Source organism: Cervus canadensis, chromosome 23 (assembly GCF_019320065.1).
Source record: "Cervus canadensis isolate Bull #8, Minnesota chromosome 23, ASM1932006v1, whole genome shotgun sequence".
NCBI classification, from domain to species: Eukaryota; Metazoa; Chordata; class Mammalia; order Artiodactyla; family Cervidae; genus Cervus; species Cervus canadensis.
Genome location: NC_057408.1, coordinates 35,258,081 through 35,277,336, shown reverse-complemented (window position 1 = coordinate 35,277,336; position 19,256 = coordinate 35,258,081). Strand labels below are relative to the sequence as shown.

Sequence of the window (19,256 nt, the reverse complement as noted above, 5' to 3'; positions counted from 1 at the left end):
TGCCTAGAATGCCGCTTCTCCCACCGCATCTAGCTGAAATGCCACCTCCTGCTCCAAGCTGTCCTAGGTTTTTCCACACTCACTGCTTGGTGCTGGAAATCAGAGGGTCCTAGGCTCCTTCCAGGTGCACTACCCACCAGCTGGTGACCCCAGCAAGTGACCCTCTGGGCTTCAATGTCCTCTTCTGTCCAATGCCCAGTATTACCTAAGCCGCGGAGTTGGGAGAAGGGGAGACACAAGTCACCCACAGGCAGGACCTGGCCCGTGGCAGAGAGGGAGGGGTTCAGGCCTGTGGATTTCCTGCACTGCACCTGACGGCCCTCACTTGAGGTCAGCTTAGTGTATTAGAGGTTTTTTCCAGTTTCCTCATGGTCTCACTGATTTCACCCCAGTCCCAGCCAAGAATCCACCTGCAATGCGGGAGACCCTGGTTCTATCCCTGGGTTGGGAAGACCCCCTGGAGAAGGGAAAGGCTACCCACTGCAGTATTCTGGCCTGGAGAATTCCATGGACAGTATAGTCCATGGGGCCCGCAAAGAGTCGGACACGACTGAACGAGTTTCACTTTCAGCCAAGAGTCGTGTTAGCGGGGCTCATCTGTCTGAGGTGTGGGATGCATACAATGGATGCTCAATCAGAGCTTACAGAACAGAGCCGGGTGGGGGGTACTGTAGGGGTAGGACTTCGGGGCCTTTCTTCTCTGATGGGAAAGAGGCAGCGAAGCTCGCACAGTCCTCCCCTTGGGCTTCCTTCAGCACTGTCCCCTGGGTCTTTGTAGGTGGATCCTAGTACCTGGATCCTAGTAGGTGGTCAGGGCCTCAGGCTCAGGGTCTGGCCGCAGTTTCCAGGACACAGACCAGGAAAGTTGGTGGCTCTGGGGGTGCAGAACTCTGGTAGGTGAAAACCCTCCTGCCTAATTTTGCTTTTCTGGCAAAGCACACACCTTCCCCACGAAGCCGTTTCTGCCTCTCATTGGCTCTTCTCCCGGAGTGTTGGATGTGGGGGCTGGGGGGTGAGGTGAAGAGTCTGAAGCCCCACCAGCAGGGAACACAGAAGCGGGGCCCGGCAAGGTCTGGGTGCCCTGAACTCACTATTTAAAATGGATGAAAAGAGATTTTTCTCCTCTTTTCTCTGTCTGGCAGATCTGGAGGCCTGCTTACTGAGTGGACTTAAAGTGGAGCTCAGCCTGATTGAGGATGCTCTGAAATGGCCCCCTTAGGTGTCCAGCATCGTGCTTGGGTTCCCCTTGCTGACGAGAGGTCTCCAGCGGCCCCTGACGGGGCAGTGAGCGGTGTGTGGAGACGAGGGTGACGCTCCAGAAATGTCCCAATTGGAGGCAGACACGTCTCTTCCCACAGGCCCCACCCCAATGGTACCACTACAGCGTGATGAGAGAGTGAAGAGGCCCTTCTGTCCCTCACACAGCCCTGACCTGAAATGACACCACTCGAGCGACGTCCTGTGCGGGAGAGATGCCCTTGGCGGGACAGCGTCCCTGCCTTTAGCAGATGCTGATGCCCGAGCAGGGGGCCTACCCCAGCCATTTCTGGTCTGGACTGGGGGCCGCCCCAGACAGCAGGCTGGGTGGGGGATTGGCTGTCAGGAGCCTGGGGGAGGGTGCGGGGGCCACCCAGAGTCCTTCCCCCAACACCCCAGGGGAGGTGAGGGGAGGCAAGACTGTGATGGCAGGAGGGGGCTTGCTCCCCTCCACCCCCACCCTGGCCATCCCCCAAAGTGGCCCCTGCCCACCTGGCTGGGAGCTCATGGGCAGCCGCGGAGGCTGTGTCTCTGCTCCCTGCAAACTGGACCTGCTCACAGCCCAGGGTTCATTTCAAGCGAAGGAGAAAGCGCAGCCCCGCACTCCGGGGCGATCAGCACACTCTGTGATGAATGGAGCCCGTGTCACTCAGTGAAAATGAATATTTCTTTGCGATAATGGCCAGATGGTAGCAACTCTCCGATCCAAATTAAAACATGCATGATAAATGCCAGGAAAACAGAGGAAGACAAAACCCCAACCTGGAGTGAATTCTCTCTATAAATCTTCCCCCTGCGCCCCCTCCCCCTCTACCACCGCGGCCCTGCTAATAGTCATTAAATTATTAAGACGCACTGCAAGGAGAATGCCAATGTCAGCGGCATCCGCCCCGCTGCCCACGGCTGCCCCCTGCCTGTGGACCAGGCTTTGGAGGGCCTGGGGTGGGGGAGATGTAAGAGGGGGCTGCTTTTTCGGCCAGCAGAGAGCTGAGAGGTAGAGAAAGTTCCTGTTTAGAGAGCCGAATGGGAGGCTGGCCTGTGAGGCCCGGGCAGGCAGACTTGCCCCGATGAGACACTAACACCCACTGCCTGACTTTGTGGCTCAGAGAGAGAGAACAGGAGAGGCGTTCTGAGCCAGAAAGGGCCATCTTTCCAGGCAGGGCCTGGATGGCTTTGGGGCTTGTATTTCATGGTGACAAAAGGACTCTTGAACTTAAGAGTTTAATTCCCATGCCCCCTGCCCAACCCCCTCACAGCTGGAGGCCGGAAGAGCCTCTCCCGAGTCTCCTTGACACCTTGTCCGGCCCCGCTGCAGGTGACCAGCCTTCCCATGTCCAGTTTTCACCAATCACCAGTTCCCTTCATCTTCCAGAAGACCCCCAGCTCTTTAGCGGAGCATTCCCTGGAACCCTCTTCTTGAGTCACCTGGCTTCCTCATTTTCCCTGGATAGGGTTTATGCTACAGGGCCTGCATTTTGGTGTCACTGGTTTCTCAGCCTGAATTCCCTCCAGTAGGAAGCCTCCTCCAGGAAGCCTTCCCTGACTGCTTCCACCCGTACAGCTCCTCCCCTCTGCCAGTTATGGCGCCTGCTGTCTCCACTACCCTTCTGGTGCCCTTGAGGTCTAAGCTGATCTCCTCACCAGATTGAGCTTCTCTAGGACCCAAAGCTCAGCAAAGACTTAAAGAATCTGGATTAAAGAATTCTGGAATCCCCCACACATTTGTCTTTCATGGTCAGCTCTCCAGGGGCGGGGATCATCTCTCTGCATTTCTGAGTCACTTGCAGTCAGCCATTCACATCCAAACCTTAAGCCTCCTAAGTCACCTGGGCCTGTTATCCAGTTGGGATGTGGCATCTGGGACAAGACATCCATGAGTCAGCATCATGGGCTTGTCTCTGATGTGATCGAAAAGAAAATCTATGCTGGCTTGTCCCTGCTGCCCTCCAGCCTCTGCCAAGCCTTCCTTCTCTCCAGGCCCAGCAGACAAGACCCTGAGTGCCCAGGCTGGCTCTCCTCTGCCAGCAGACGTGGAGTGTCTCCACCTGCCCCTCCCAGCTAACCCTCAGTGCTGAGAAGGACCACATACGGGCTCATCTTGTTGCTGCCTTTGCACCTTAGAAAGTTCAGCTTTGGACCCTCCCCAAATCCCCCTACACCCACCCCCATTCCCAAAGGGCATCAGGGAGGGGAGTGAGGAGCTGGAAAGCTCATTCTGAAGGCTGTGGTCTAACTGCATCCTTTGTGCCTCTGAGGCATGGATGCTGGGCTAGCATTCTCTAGGTCTCAGCACCACAGCCAGGCTTGAGAGAAGGCAGCAAGGTCCTGCCTGAAGGGCTGAGTGTGAAGGCTGATTACTGACTGTATGATCTTGGGCAAGTCACCTCTCCTTTCTAGGAGAATAGGGGTGATGCTTGGCCCACCTTGCAGGGCCAAGACTGGTGCGCTCTTACTGGAGGCTCTGGGTGGCCTAATGGGAGAACCGAGGTCCCTGCTGGCTCTCTCCATCTTCCTTCCAGAGTCCGGGCATGGCTTCAGCAGCAGCCGCTGCAGACACTGCCTAGATCCCGTGTGTATTGTCCTGAACTGGGTGGGGAAGGAGCAGGGCTCCTAACAGCAGACAGGCACGTCTGATCAGGAAGACTGGGCAGCGGCTTCTGGTAGAGAAACAAGCCCTGGGATGGGCCTGGTGAACTGGGACTGGAGGGTGAGAAGAGACAGGTCGGCCCCAGATTCAGACTGCCCATGCGCCACATCCAGGACTTCTGTGCCCTGGAATACGAGGAGCAGGGAGACCCACAGTGCACCACATCTGGTCTTACTGCAGGGAGTGAACCCTCTTCTGCATCCAAACCAACTCTACTTTATTTTTAAAAAGATCTAAGATGCCACATATTTGCCTCCTCTGCCTCTGTTTTCATGTCTTTGTGGCACAGTCCAGGTGCTACCTCCTGGTAAACCTGTCATCCCAATTATCACCTCCTCCAGGAAGCCTTCCTTGGCTCACCCTGTTTTGGTACATTCACACGCACAGTACAGCTCTGGCCTTGGGAAGTATGATTTCTCTTGGCACTTTGTTGATCACACCTTGTCAACGGTCCTCACCCCCATCACCTCTCACCGCCCGAGGACTTGACTGCAAGAATAGAATAACTACAGCAGATGTCAGGGAATATTCCACAGCTAACCAACTGAGTTCCACCTATGGCAGCTCCGAGGGGGTGTCACCATCCCCTTTGCAATAGGAGCTGGTGAGAGATTGTTGTGGGAGGGGCAGGATGTGTGGGTGTGATGACCAGCACCATCTCTGCCCATCTCTCTGCTCAAGCTCCCTCCCCACATCCGGTTGAGTCTTCCTAACCTACTGTTTGGAAAGCATGACATATATATATATATATATATATCCTCTCACCCTCTGCCCCAAAGCCTTAGATGGCTTCCCTTCACCTAAATGTGTCAGTTTAAAGCACCTTCTGGAAATCACTGCTCCCATATCCTGCCCTCCCTCATTCCCGCCTCTCGGGATCCTCGAAGCAATCCTTGGCTTGGGCTATTTTCCCACCTGGGAAACTCTGCCTTTCCTCCTGCAAATCCTCTCCCCATGAAGGTCAAGCAGGGGTCACCCTTTCTAATCTCTCTGGTCTTCACTGTCTCTCCCTGCCTCTCACCCCCCACCTCCCCCTGCACAACCTCACGGCTGCCACGTTGCTATCAGGCTGTTTCAAGTGGGGTGTGTCGGGGGCCAGGGGGGCACTGGATGGGTCTTGCCTGCATCGGGGTTCACTGGAGGCTGCGCTGAGGACTACCTGGTCCAGGAAGGACTGCCTGTGACATCCTCTCTCACCTCCTGCCGGTCTCCTGAGGAAGTGTGCATCCACCTTCTACATTGTGCACACATTGCCCGCAAGAGCACTCCGTGGGACAGCGCGGGAGACGGGGAGCCGTGGTCCCCTCTGTCATCCCTGTTCCTGTTGTCGGTCCCTTCAGCCTGGGCACACGCGAGGCAGCTTTTAAATATCATCCAGGAGCCCATTTGCAATGATTAATATCCCATTTCCCCTGAAACAGTCCTTTGCTAAATTAGCCGCGGGCCAGAGGGAATTTGGTGAGGAGCCACGAGTCTCCACTTAACTTGCCGAATGGATTAAAAGAACTTTAACAACAAAATGCAGATCAATCAACACCCCTTCCCCCAGCTGCAAACCTAAAGTCCATTTAAGCTCAGCAGGTTTGCAGTTAATTATAATTTCGCACCTATGGCAGGAGTTACCAAGGTATTTATAATGTGCGTCTGCCCCACGGGGGCCCTCTCTAGGGACGCTTTTTCCCAACAGCCACTCTCCTTCTCCAGCCACAAAGACCTGTCTTCATGCAGCTGCTGCTGGGTTCAGTTGTGTAAACAAGAGGACCTTTTTGGAGTTTTAAATTTTCTTTTTAAAAGCAGCATGGGAGAGAAAGGAGGCAAAGATCCTTTTAAGTCAGAAGGAACAAGCGTTATGGAGAATAAAACCCCAGGACAGAGGAACCTTACACCAGCAAAGACTGAGGGCAGGAGGAGAAGGGGAAGACGGAGGATGAGATGTTTGTTGGATGGCATCACCGACTCGATGGACATGAATTTGAGCAAGCCCCAGGAGCTGGTGAAGGACAGGGAAGCCTGATGTGCTGCAGTTCATGGGGTCGCGAAGAGTCAGACACGACTTAGCGACTAAGCAGCTTGGAAATTCCTAAACAAAAGTAAGCGAGATTACAGTCAGATATGTGGTAGAACTTCCTGTCCACCAAAGAAACCAAGCCCTGGGTGGGGCCCTTGGCCTGGTGATGAGATGTCTGATCCTCAGTCCTCCCCAAAGGCATAGGGCCCCTGCCCCAGGCTGCTCGTTGAGTACCACCACTGTCTGGGAAGTGGGGACGTGCTGCCTTAGATCTGACACGAATTTCCTGAGCTGAACATTGTAATGCCTTTTCTTTAAACATCAGTCCAAAATAAATCAGGGACGTGAGTACACAAGAGATCTACTGGGGTATCAACTCTGGGGCTAGCGTTCAAGGGAAAACATTACAATCTACAGCTCAAGAAATTCCGGAGGGAATAGGGCAGGACAGGCTGACAAAACAGGATTTCCGAGCTCTGAAGGAGACTGAGAGAGGCCAGGAGACTTTCCTTCTGGATGGTTTTTAAAAGCAGGAGGGCCATGTGAGAGGTGGACTGGGGCGGGGGGACCGAGGGGGATGCGGCTGATCACAATGGCCCCTGAGACCCCTCCAGGGCACTGCATGTTATGTCCTGGCCTGGCCAACCAGGGCAGTTAGCTGTCCCCCAGCCAAAGGTTCACCTTGACCCCTCGCTCCGGGGCCTTGGGGGCAGACACAGCTGTGAGAAGGGAGCATGGTGTTGAACCTGATGACTGAGGAGCTGAGGATGTGGGGGTCTGCAGGGTCTGGGGGCTGTGGTAAGGAAAGGCACCCCGGTGCACCCCCATCACACACACGGTCAGCAGCCCACAGCAGAGCGCACACACTGCCTACCCCCAGGGGCTTCTGTGGGGCCACAAAAAGGTGCGGGGGGCAGGTGGTGTCTTCTGCTCTGAGCTGTGGACCCCTCTCCTTTAGGTGGCTGCTTGGGGCCTCAGTCACCGGACCCCTTCTCAGCGCAGTGTCCCATCCTCTGGCTGAGGTGAGGTGGCCTCCACTCATTTTGAGATCTCTCTGGCGGGGTACCAGCCAAGAGCCCCAGAGTAGAGGTCAGGAGGTGCTGAACCTGGGCGGACACTCCTGATGCCCCAAAGCGGAGAGACTGGGCCCAGGTGGGGTGGCGCCCTTGCTCTGGGACTCGACTTCCAGACAGTAGCTTGGCTGTGGCAGAAATGAGGTGGTTCTTGGGGTTGCGGTCTCTGCCCAGCCCACCCCCACCCCCAGGGGAACCTCACCCAGGACCTTCTGCAAGGGTTCACACCTGCCTCCAAGCCTTTCCTGACATCCTCCCCCCCGCCCCCCGAAACTGCACCTTGGGTCAGGTCATCTGGAGTAACACCATTTTTTAAAATCTTGTTTCCTACCATCTTGGCATCATTTCAGATGAATCCTCAAGATGCTGTGGCCCCTGGCCCTCATCTCATGTTTCGTGTACCCCCTCCCACCTGGGACCTAGCAGAACCCCGAGGGGCCTCTGTCTCCCTGGAAGCTTTGGTCGAGGGAGTCATTTGTTGCCCCTCGAGACTGAAAAATGGAAACTTCTGTATATTGAGTTTTCCGAAAGCAGAGCCATTTCATCTGCCGCTCGTGAAACTGCCTAACTAGAGTATGGGACTAAATAGCTAGAAAAGTCTGGACGTGAGAAACCCAGCATCGGGGGGTCAGCAGGGTGGCCCTGGCTCTCCGGGGCCCCAGAACCTGAAGGTGAGACCCACACCCCTCAGCTGGTCCTCCAGTGGATCCTCCAAGGCCTCCCAACTGCACGTGGTCTGGGTCTGTTTAGAAATAAAATAATGCTCCGAGGAGAAATGCGGAACTTAATAGGATTTTTAAAGCGGCAGGAACCGATAGGGCTACAGATGGTGGAGGACCGAGTCTGCCCCGGTTTTGTGGTGGGGAATGTGGCCTCGGGGAGGGTCTCGGAGCCATCCACAGGCATCAGGTCCAACCTCATTAGCTGGCCCAGCGGGACGCTGCTGCCACGCGCGCCGGCGTGGTGAGGGGCCCTGAAGACGCTGGTAAATGGACAGGGAGCAGCAAGAGCCTCAACGAGTCGCAGGGCTAAGCGACTGGCCCGCACCTGCTTTGCACCGAGTGGAAATGAACATCTCACGGAGGGGCTGCCACACTTGACTCCAACTCTCCCTGCCTTCCTCATCCTGCTGGAGAGAGACTGAGATAGGCGGGGGATTGGGCTGGTGGAGAGACCAGACGTGTGCTCCCAGGCTCCAAGTTTCCCTATGTCGGGGCGGGGGGTCATGGCTGAGGCTCAGGGCCACTCCCCTTGACCTCTCTGGAGCCTCCCCAGGCCCTGAAGACGGCGGGAGACACAGGACTTTATAACTATAACGGGGCGCTCTGCCTTCCTGCTGTTCCGCACATACCCTCCCTTCCGTGATCGCTGGCTTCCATCCAGCATCCCCTCTCTGGATCAGTCTAAGCTGCCCCTTTGCCTCCCTTGCTTGGATCTGATGAAGGCCCCCTCCGGAAAACATGCCTGAAGGACCAGGGAGGGGCTGGGGGAGCCCCCTGGTGGTCCCCACTCGGGCATGACCACACCCCCAGCTCCGGCCTCCCACTGGAGGCTGGAATGTGCCTCTGTGGTTTCCCGTTCAAGTCCTGGAGGGGTGAGAGTGTGGCGGCTACCCTGCAAGGCGCTCTCGATGTTGCTTCCGTCCCCACCTCCGCAAGAGCTCCTTGGTGGCCCCTGCTCACTCTGAGGGGGTGGCCCCCTGGGTCTCGGAGTCCCCCCTTCTGCAGGTCTCCCTCCCAAGCCCTCTTGATTTCTAACTTCTCCAACCCTTCAGCCTGACATCTCGCTGTTTGTTTGTTTGTTTTCTTCCTGTCATTTCATGTTGATGAGATAAAACCTGATGAAGAACCCTGTCTGTGCCCCACCCCCAGTCACTGGATCCTGGGATGGGCTGGGGGGACACTTAGTTCCCGCCTCGCTGGGAGCAGGTGTGGAGCTGGGTGTGTGTGGGTGCCTTTGTCGGCATGGGTGGACAGCCGGATGGTGGGAAGGTGTGTGAGTGCACCCCGCTAGGGGCTCCTCCTTACACAGGCTGGATGAGGCCCCCACTTGCTGAACCTCCTGACCTGTAGCCGGCTACTGGGAAGAGGTGGGGGTGGTTTCTGGCTATGGGGCCAAGCGTGGCAGGGGGTGGTTCCCAGGGGACAGCTCACATCTGCTGGAGTGTGTCTAGGAGTGGGGTGGGGTCCGGCCAACGTCCACTCTGCTGGCTCAGGTCTCAGCCTCTCCTTCCCACCTCAAGGGCTCCTACTTGCCTGCTGACTCTCTTGAGAGCCCCCTGGGGGGTGGGGGTAGACCCCAGCCCCAGCCTCCTCCAGTTCAGTCCAGGGAGTCCCCAGCAGTTTTGCTGCCTGGGGCCAGCTGCCCAGAGCCTTCTTTCCTGAAAGGAGCCCCCACAACCTGCCCACAGGAGCCTGGCTTGGAGTTGGGTGGGGGGCTTGTCCTGTCTTGGGCCGTAAGGCCCACCCTGGACTGAGAGCGGGGTGGATGGGATGGGTCAGGGCTGCGGGCACCACCCTCGAAACTGAGAGAGGGCCCCCGAGGCTGCGGAGATGCTGGCTGTGAAGCCCCTCTCAGGGCGGGTACGCCGGTCTGCTGGGAGACTCGGGACATCACGGGGCATGCGCGAGGAAGCATCCTGGCCTCTGAGATGTCAGGGCAGGTACCGGCGGGGGTGGGGGGGCCCACCTGGTGTTTCGCTGTCCCCGGCCTGCCTGGCTCCCCTGTTGGCTTGCTTCTTTGGGGCTGGGGGTGAATCTGAGCTGAATACAATTTGCTCCAGGAAGCTCTGTGGGGTTAACAGGATCCTCCTTGCAGTCGGGGTGGTTCCTTCTCCCTTGGTTTTCTTTCACAGCTGGACCCCTGGCTCTTGGAGGTCTTGGGGGCTGCCTCCTCTCCTCCTGCCCAGGGGTATTAGAGCTCTGATGCCCTCTGTCCGCCAGGTCCCCACACAGGGTCAGTGGCTCCTGCTTCTGACGGAGACGCGTGCGCCCCCTCGGCCGTGTGCTCGGCCTCCATTATCACTTCGTGCCCTCCCTGTCTCCTGCTGCGTCTGCACCTCTGGGTCCAGTTTTCACCTCTGGGAAGCCCTCCCTGCTTGCTCCTCAGTGAGTGCTCTCTTCTCTGACCCCTGCAGCCCTGGTCTCTCACGTCTTATGGGTAGGTCCCGGAGCTCCTTGTCCAGCCGGGACCTGCCTCCCTCATTTACCTTGAGAATGAGCCCAGAGGTGAGACAAATGCCTGTGGCACCTTCCCATTGTCCCCGGAGTCCGAAAGACTATTCTAGGAGTCTGAGGAATGCAGAGCATCTGGGTGCTGCTGACTGACAGGCAGGGCTTTGAATTTTGGCTCGGCCGCCACATAGCTGTGTGATCTGGAACAAGTTACTTGGCCTCTCTGGGCCTTTGTTTGTACCTTTAAGCAGGGCCAATAACTTCCACGTCCCAGAATTGTTGTATGGGTTACGTGTGTTTGTTTAAGAATTCCCCCGCAGTCCAGGGGTTAAGACTCTGTGTTCTCTCTGCCAAGTGCCTGGGTTCAATTCCTGGCTGGGGAACTATGATTCCACAAGCTGCATGGTGCTCCCAAAAGGAAAATAAATAAAACAAAATAAATGCTGGCCCTCAGTGGGTGCTTTGTAAACACCAGCTTCCCTGGGAAGTGAGCTCTCCCATCCTTGGGTGAAGACGTGGAGGCCCAGAGAAGTGGTGTCCAGGCCAGAGCTCATTTTGCACAAAGGTGGGGCTAGAACCCAGGACCAGAACAAGAACTGCCGTCCTGTACTCTTCCTGGGGAGCCCCGGCCAAGCACCTAGCCTGTGTAACCGGGGATGAGGAGAACCAGGGTGGGGATAAACCCCCCTCTCCCTCCGGGACCCCTTCCTCTCGCTCCCACATCTGTGCCCCCCAAGTCTCCCTGGCTCCCAGCCATCTTCCTCCCTGCCTGCTTTCTCCCAGGCCGTCCTCTGCCTTCTGCCCCTTCCCCTTCTCCTTTCTGGGCTCTTCCTTTCCTGTTGGATTTCTCCTCCCCTCCCCCTCCTACCCCTGCCTCCGTCTCCCCGTCTCCTGTTCCCATTGGTTTCATCTTTGTTAATGCCCACCTCTCCCCCATTCCCCTCCCTCTGCAGAAGAAGTATTTAATGGATATTAAATTATTTTAAACTTTCTTTTTTTTCCAAAGAGCTTGGTGATGATGCTGACTCAGGATCATCTCACTGTCTAATATTGAATATGCAATTAATAGATAGATGTTTAGGTTTGGCTCTCTTTCCCCCACCCCACCCCCACCCCCACCCCCTTGCTACCGCAGGAAGGATAAAAAAGCTGATTAATCTGGTTTGGGGCAAGTGTCAACATGGGAGATATATGGGAGAAAGGAGATGAGGTTAGCAACTTGGAGTCGGAGAGCAACTGCCTCCAAGGCAAGTGAGGGAGAAATGGTTTGTGTTGGAGCTCAGCGCGGCGGGCCTCCCGACACTTGGCTATGAGCCTGGGGTAAACGGGCGGGACTCTGAGCTGGTGGTGGTGGCGGAAGGCCCTCCCCGCACTGGGCCTTCTTCCGGCCACTCCACCGTCCCCAGGTGTGGAATGTCCCCTCCTTCAATCAGCTCAGGTGCCACCTCCTCTGAGGCCTCTGGCTGCCCCCACCTCAGGGACCCCTCCTCTGGGGGGTGTGGGTGCCGCCTGCCTTCTGAGCTCCCTCTCTTACATGACAGGTGTCCCCCAAAGGGCCAGGGTCTCCGCTGACTCCTTGGGGTTCCCTACATGGCAGGGGCATTGCCGGAGGCCTGGCCCTGGGTGTTTGAGGAGCCTCTGTGGGCAGAGAAAAGCGAGGAACTGGGCTGCCGGGAGGGGGCAGGAGCCAGCAGTGTGAATCAAGTGATCTCTGCACAAACCCTTCGCATCCAAACCGTTTCTGCTCACCGACTGACCTGTCTCCACCTCCACGATGGGGGTCCCCAGGACGGGACGCCCTCAGGGGGCCACGGGGACGCAGGCCTGTGCCCTGGGGCATGGGGCCTCTTCGGGCAGCACCAGGACGCGGGTTAGGCTTGTCGGGTGTGATTCGAGGCCTGGGTCTGGAGGGCCACAGAGGCCTTGTACCCAGGTGGGAGACCTACTGGGCCCCCGAGGGCAGCGACCTGTGCTGGAGGGACCCTACACACCTCCCCAGGGTGGGCAGGCTACCTGTGGCCACACTCCAGGACAAGGAGCTCGCCTCTCAACTTTGCGAGTAGCTTTTGTCTATATGCCTTCAGGCTCTTAACTTCCTGGAAAATTTGGGGGGAGGGAGGGATAGGGAGAGAGATGTCCCTCAGTGCCCAGCTGAGCTGAGCTGAGCTGAGAGTGACTGTCCAGGCCCACTCGGGAGGGCCCAGGGGCAGAGGGCACTGGCGTGGGCATGGAGTGGGCATGGTGCCCGGTCAGAACCCGGGATGGTGGGTGCTTGACAGAGGAAGCTGGAGCCTGGCCTGGTCCGGCCTCTGTGTACAGTGGGGGTGAGGCCACGCTGGTGGAGACAGCAGAGCCTCCCCTCAGGGAGCGGGGACCTGCGTGTGTGGGTGAGGCTGTGTGTGTCCTTCTGCTCTGTCCCTTCCAGACATCAGCCTGTCTGCCTGTATCTAGGTCCGGATCTTGGCCAGAGTGGCCCCACACCCCCAAGGGCAGCCCTCCTCAGACTTGCCCATTCTGGCCTGAACTCTCCACCGCAGGCGTGTTCTAAGTCACTTCAGTTGTGTCCGACTCTTTGCGACCCTACGGACTGTAGCCCACCAGGCTCCTCTGTCTGCAGGGGAATTCTCCAGGCAAGAATACTGGAGTGGGTTGCCATGCCCTGCTCCAGGGGATCTTCCCCACCCAGGGATTGAACCCGCATCTCTTCCCTCTCCCGCATTGGCTGGCGGGCTCTTTACCATGGGCACCACCTGGGAAGGCTGGGGAAGGATTGAAGCACATTTCCTCCCTCCCATCCTGGCGCCCTTTCAGCCAGTCCAGTCCCATCACAGTGGGGTTCTCCTTCCTGACATGGAGGTGTCTTAAAGGGGGCAGTGAAGCGCCCAGGACATCCTGCCCATTGACTCACAGAGAGGAAGGAACCCCAGCAAAATGCAGACCCCAATCCACTCTACTCCTCTTCAGTCTGTCCCCACACCAGCCACCCAGGGCTCCAAAGGCCCATCCCAAGCCCCAGCCACGAGGTCCCCAGGGGGCTGGAGGCAGAGGCAGGGAGTCGCTGCAACCCCCTCCCGTGGTGGAGGGGGGGCGGGAATGGAGGGAAGGGAGGGGCAGAGACAAGTGGGCCCTCACGTGAAGGGGGCTGGCGCAGGCAGCTACTACCTCCTCGACTCTCGCTGTCCGCCGGTTTCACCTGGATCGGCCGGTTCATCTGTAACAGAACACAGGGGGCAGCATTAGAGCAGGCGCGCCTGCACCCCGAGGTGCGCGGGTGTTCGAGGGACACGGCACACTGCCCACTCCACTGACGCCGACACCCGCGCCCCCAGCACCGGCGCAGCGACAGACTCAGACGTGAGGGTCTTCACTAAAGCCCCCCCCCCTCCCCTCCCCAGTGCGGTCCCCAGGGCCCCCCTGATTTCAGGAGGGTTTCTCAGGACTGAAGACCCTGGGGTGTCGCCTGCCAGCCGTGAGCAGCTCTTGCTAACTGCGATGTCGGTCCACCCAGGACACAGCTGGCTTTGCCGAGTTGGTCTCCGGCCGAAACTGACTCCTGCCTGGCTTGGGGCCTGGCAGCGAGTTGCGCCCCACCTACTGTGCCGTCCCCCAGACGCCGAGGGTGGGTCCCAGGGGTGCCTGAGGCTCTGGGCTGCGCAGCTCCTGGTTGGAGCAGAGCTCAGGGTTGGGGCTCCAGACTGCAGTCAGGCTGTCCCCTCGGTGGGGTGGGGGCGGCATGCGCGGGGTGGGCAGCTACTCGTCTCCTGTGATGTCCGGGTGCCAGGAGGACAGCAGGGGGCACCGCCTGCCTCCCCATCTCCCAGCAGCTGGCCTCTCGGGAGGATCCGTTCAATGCCTCATTCAGGCCACTAGGGGGCTCGCAACTCCAAGGATCCAAGGCTCCGCAGCCTGTTTTTAATCCTCCTGCTGCCGGAGGCATAGGATGGGCTAGGAGGCTCTGAGGTCCCAAGATATTTCAGACAATAAAAACGGGAGGAATCGCGCAAATGGAATCGAACTTTGCGTCTCTGCCCATGCTTCTGCGTGTCACGTACCTCCCTGATCCCTCGTCCTACCTGCATCCCTCTCCCAAATGCACCCCGAGAGGCAGGCAGGTACTAAACGCCCCATTTGATAGATGCAGAAACCGAGGTGGGGCTGACTAGTGCCAGGATGTGCCTGAGAACCCGGGTCTGCCAGGGCTATTTGGGGGCAGAAACCGAGGTGGGGCTGACTAGTGCCAGGATGTGCCTGAGAACCCGGGTCTGCCAGGGCTATTTGGGGGCTTTTTGTTCTGTACCAGGGGACTTTTCATTGCCACTTCCCCTAGTGTCTGGAGGAGGCTGGACTAGCCCGTGGCAAGCTTCCTCCTGGTCTAGGATTCTGAGCAAGTTTTGGCTGCGACAGGACGACTGGGTGGGGGAGCGTGGGGGCCCATGACTCAGCAAGGTGAAGACGAAGCCGGGGAAGGGCAGAGTCACTCGAGGAAGGACAGAGGCGGGAGGAAGGGCACGGAGCAGTGGACCAGGAAGCTCGGGTGGCTGGGGGCAGGAGAGGATGCTGGGAGGCCGGCCCACTGAGAGGGGTTGGGTGCCACCGTTTGCTCGGAGGTCCCCACTCGGCGCCCCTCATGGAGCCAAGGGAAAGGAAGGTGCTGGGTATGTAAGCTCAGCCAGCAGAGTTAAGCGTGCAGCACGGGGACCTCCGATCACAGAGAAGAATGAGGGACATAAGGAAATTCCCAGCTTCCTTTCAGGGGCCCTGACTCCCCCATAAACCACCTCCTTTCCAGTCTTTGAGAAAAAGATCCAGGAGGCCGAGCAGGCATCTGACTGTGGGAGAAGGGCTCTCTCCCCGGTTTCCATTCTATGCCTTTGGAGGCTCCACACCCACCCCTTTCCGGGGCTCTCCCCTCTTCTGGAACACCCCTTCCCCCCCTGGCTCACAACCCCTACCCCTACCCCCAGAGCTTCAATGGTCTCTTACTCCAGAAAGGCTCCACGGCTGACCTGGGCCCAGTTCTGGCCACTGTACTCTCCTGGATGAATTTCTATGGCTTTCTTGCTTATGTAATTTTTATAATTCTCTGAGGAAGGTATTATTCTCTCTTTTTCCAATGAAAAGCTAAGCCCCAGGAGTGGGAGGTCTGGGACGCAGCCAGGGTTGGTAGGCATGGAGCTAACACGATGAGGGTGGGTTGGCCTTCATACATTTCATCTCATTTGACCCCAAGCTGCCCTGGAAGTGGGGCTTCCCAGGTGTTGCAGTGGTAAAGAAGCCACCTGCCAATGCAGGAGACTGAAAAGATGGAGTTTCGATCCCTGGGTTGGGAAGATTCCCTGGAGTAGGAAATGGTAACCCACTCCAGTATTCTTGCCTGGAAAACCCCATGGACAGAGGAGCCTGGAAGGCTACAGTCCATAGGGTCACAAAGAATTGGACACGACTGAGTGGGCACACTGCACTGCTGCTCTGGAAGGAGGGGATGAAGGGAAGATGTCCTTCTGGCAAGGGGCGAGTGGGTCATCACATTGACTACAACTTCCTCAGCCTAGCCCCCCAAATCTGGGCCCCACCACCTCTTGTATTATTTCATTCCTCATGGCCCAGCCCTTTCTCCCCTGTATGTTCCTTTGGCCTGAAAGCTTCTCTCCCACAGCCCCGCCGGCCTCTTGCCCTTGAACCTGAAGTCTTCCTGGTACTCCAGGGGGAAAGGCCCTGCAGGAATTCTCCCTTTTCCATATAGAAGGTACAGTCAACATCGGGCATTGAGTTGCAAGGGGGCCACTGCTCTGTGACACCTACAGGAACACAAGCAGCTGCTCCAAAATTATATTGTCAGAATATGACCACTTCCCCTAGGGTGTATGCAAATAGAGAAGCTTTAGCCACGGAAAGAGTTTCTGAGAGGTTAAGAAACTCTCCTGAGGTCACACAGGTGGTCAATGGTGATCAAGATGAGCCCAGGACTCTGGACACTGGGCTGCTTGTTCAAAGATGCTGGGAATCAGGCCTGACAGGCTTGGGGAAGGTCTGGGAAAGTTCAAAGTAGAAGAGCAGGTGGGGATGGGGGTGGGGTGATGCAGGCTTCTCCAGGGAGGACTTGGGGTGAGCAGGGGCAGGCGGAGGTGTGTGAACCAGAGTTAGCCGAGCTCAGTAGCTTGGAGACGAGGGAGGGAGGAGCCCACAGAGGAGACTTCATCCCTGGGGCCAGAGCAGGCCCAAGCCACCCCCGAAAGCTTAGGTCAGGGGACCCAGGAGGGCGTTTTCCCTGGCAGTTTGTTTCTGAGTCCCGCGGCAGTCTTTGTGGGAGCAGAGGGGGTGAGTCCTATGGATTGACAAGGGCTGGGGCGGGGGGAACTGTTTCTGTTGTGAGGAGACCCATTTTCCATGGTAAAGTAAACAAGGCAAATGGAATCTGCCTGTGCCTGGAGCCTTCCCCTGAGGGAGCGCCCCACCCTCAGGCAGCCAGCCACTGGGCCCACTGTCCTTGGTACCTGGGCGTTTGTGAATGCTCCGCCCCAGATCATGGACTCAGTCTTGGTTCTCTTCAGCCCCCCGCTGCTCCCCCACAAGCCCTCCCTGAGCTGGCCAGCCCTGGACGGTGCTCCCAGATCTCCTCCATCGCTGGGATCCTGGCAGCAGGGACCCAGGGGCTTGTCCAGCCTCCCACCTGCCCTCGGCCATGGGCCAGGCACCCGCGGTAGAGCAGAATTGACTTGGCTCCCATGGACCTGTGGCTCCCGGGGTCATATTTCACATCCCATTATGATCTAGGGATGGTCAGCATCCACATAGCCTTCGTGGGGATGGCAGGGAGTGCCTGGCTGGATGGAGAGAGAAAATATGGTCTGTGCTTTCCTAATTCTCAGCAGAAATAAAGTGTCAGGATCAGCCGGGAAGATTTCTTAGCAGGCTCTGTACTGACGCCTCGGGCCTGAAGGGAGACCTCCCTTCTTTGGCCAGTGTCTCTCTTCCTTGTTCCAGACTCAGGCCCTGTCTAAGCCTGCCTCTGTCTTGGGGAGAGGAGGCCAGACCATGTCACAGAGATGGCCTTGCGAGGCAGAAACGGTGAGGAGGGGGAGAGAGGATACTGGGAGGAAGGCAGGAGGGGCGGTGGCCACTTCCTTGCCCTTCTAACTTTGACCGTGGCCTCTGGATCTCTCAGCCACATGAGCCCCAGGGCCTCCCTTGTAAGTGAATGTCAAGGATGCTGGAGCCTAAGTCTCTGTGTCTTTCCTCTAGACCATCCCTTGCTCCTCTGTCCAGCCGTCCCCCTCAGCCATGATATTGTCCTTCTGGGTGGGCTTGGGGCTGGAGGCAGGGTCGTCAGCCTGGAGGTCATCACCCCATGCACCCTGTGGCCTTCAGGACAGGTTGGGTCTCCTGGTACCTGAGCTGGGCTGCCGGCAGGACAGGTCAAGCATGAAGCCACCCTCATGCTTCCAGGGTCAGCCCTTCCAGGGACATTGCTAACTTTTGTTGTCATCAACTGTGTTCCTGCTTCCAGCCCGGGGGGCACCCTCAGGGGGAACGAGTGGTCCTGGCCCAGGACTGGGGCCTTCCCTGTCCTGCTGTAGCCAAGGGTGGGCGGCAGGGCTTCTTCCCTCCCAGGCCCCTTCTGCTCTGGCTGGGTCTCCCTTCCCCCTCCCCATCTCTGCCACTTTTTGCGTCAACACATATCCATGCATTAAACAAGACATTCCATTAATTTCTTCATCATCATAACTTAAGCTGGGACATACCCTTTAAATATTCATTCAGCTATGAAAACTGGGCATTAAAATTTTAATAATGTCAAGCTCATTTGAACCGGGCTCCTTGGGGACGATTACAATACAATTAGAATAAATATGATGATTGAGCTAGTCCAAGGGCTTCACCTGTCTGTCCAGCACGGGTCCCTGTGGAAGAAGAGGCCTGTGGCCAGTGGGCAGACAAAAAGACTGATGGACAGACCAGCCAGATCTTTCCTGACACCCTCTAGCCCTCCCACACCCCACTCATCTCTGCTCTGGGGGCCCACGTGGTCCTCCCACCGACCCCTGCGACTCTCTGCTGCCCACTGTGGGCCACGGTGCTGGGCCCTCCCTCCACACCTGGGAAGCCGGCCCTGATTAACCATTGTGGTTTCGGTTATCCTTTCCCTTGTCCTCCTGGTACAACTCCAGCTGTGCTTCTGGGCTTGTTCCTGTGTGGCAGCCATGCCCACCACCCTGCCCCCCCGTGTCTCTTCTCCCTGGCCCTGCAAGGGGCTCCTCAAGGCTGGGATGAGACCACACCAGAGCAGGGCCAGACTGCAGCATGGGCCCCTGAGTGCCCACAGGTGTTCTGCCATCAGACCAGAGAGGGGCTATCTTCACCCAGCTATGCTTCTGCAATGATCACCTTCCTGAGGGCTGGCATGGAGGTTTTGGGGGGAGAGCTGAGCCCACGTCCCCGCCTCCCATGTCCCTTACTGTCCAGCCCTTGCCTAAGACAGTGCTGGCGAGGGCCCCGCTTCTCTGGGACAGCCCTGACTGCCCGCAGCCTCCCTTGGGCCCCCTGCCCCTGAGCTGGGTCCCCCTCCACCTGTCTTCTCAGGACCCCGAGCCCCCTGCTTCACACTAGGCCCCAGTGAGCTGACTGAGAGCTGTCTCAGAAATAAAAAAGAGCCGGGAAAGCTCCCTGTCACTCCTCCAGAAATAAAAAAATAAAAAAGTGAAGTGAAAGTGTCAGTAGCTCGGTCGTGTCCAACTCTTTGTGACCCCATGGATTGATTGTAGCCCTCCAGGCTCCTCTGTCCTTGGAATTCTCTCAGCAAGAATACTGGAGTGGGTTGCCATTCCATCCTCCAGGGGATCTTCCTAACCCAGGGACTGAACTCAAGTCTCCTGCATTGCAGGTGAATCTTTTACCATCCAAGCCACCAGGGAATGGCCACCCACACCCTCCTTCTCCTCAACAAGACTTCTTGTCCTTCCAGTAAGACTTCACTGGTTATCTCTCAGCTCCCTGGCCACACGTGGCCTATCCTACTCTCTCTCTCTCTCTCTCTCTCTCGTGTGTGTGTGTGTGTGTGAGTGTGTGTGTGTGTGAGTGTGACAGACTGGGAAAGTCAC

At 57.6% G+C, this 19,256-nt stretch overlaps 1 protein-coding gene across 50 annotated transcripts in view; it reads right to left on the bottom strand.

Moving 5' to 3' along the window:
* The window catches only part of CELF4 (CUGBP Elav-like family member 4), a 312,290-nt gene that overhangs the window by 60,794 nt on the left and 232,240 nt on the right, over positions 1 to 19,256 (bottom strand). For 28 of the 50 annotated variants that reach the window (XM_043444150.1, XM_043444193.1, XM_043444163.1 and 25 more), the window contains exon 3: positions 13,291 to 13,369. In XM_043444150.1, the coding sequence (XP_043300085.1) occupies positions 13,291 to 13,369 (79 nt within the window). The remainder of the gene's footprint in view (positions 1 to 13,290; positions 13,370 to 19,256) is intronic. The other 22 variants (XM_043444158.1, XM_043444196.1, XM_043444176.1 and 19 more) reach the window with 1 other exon arrangement.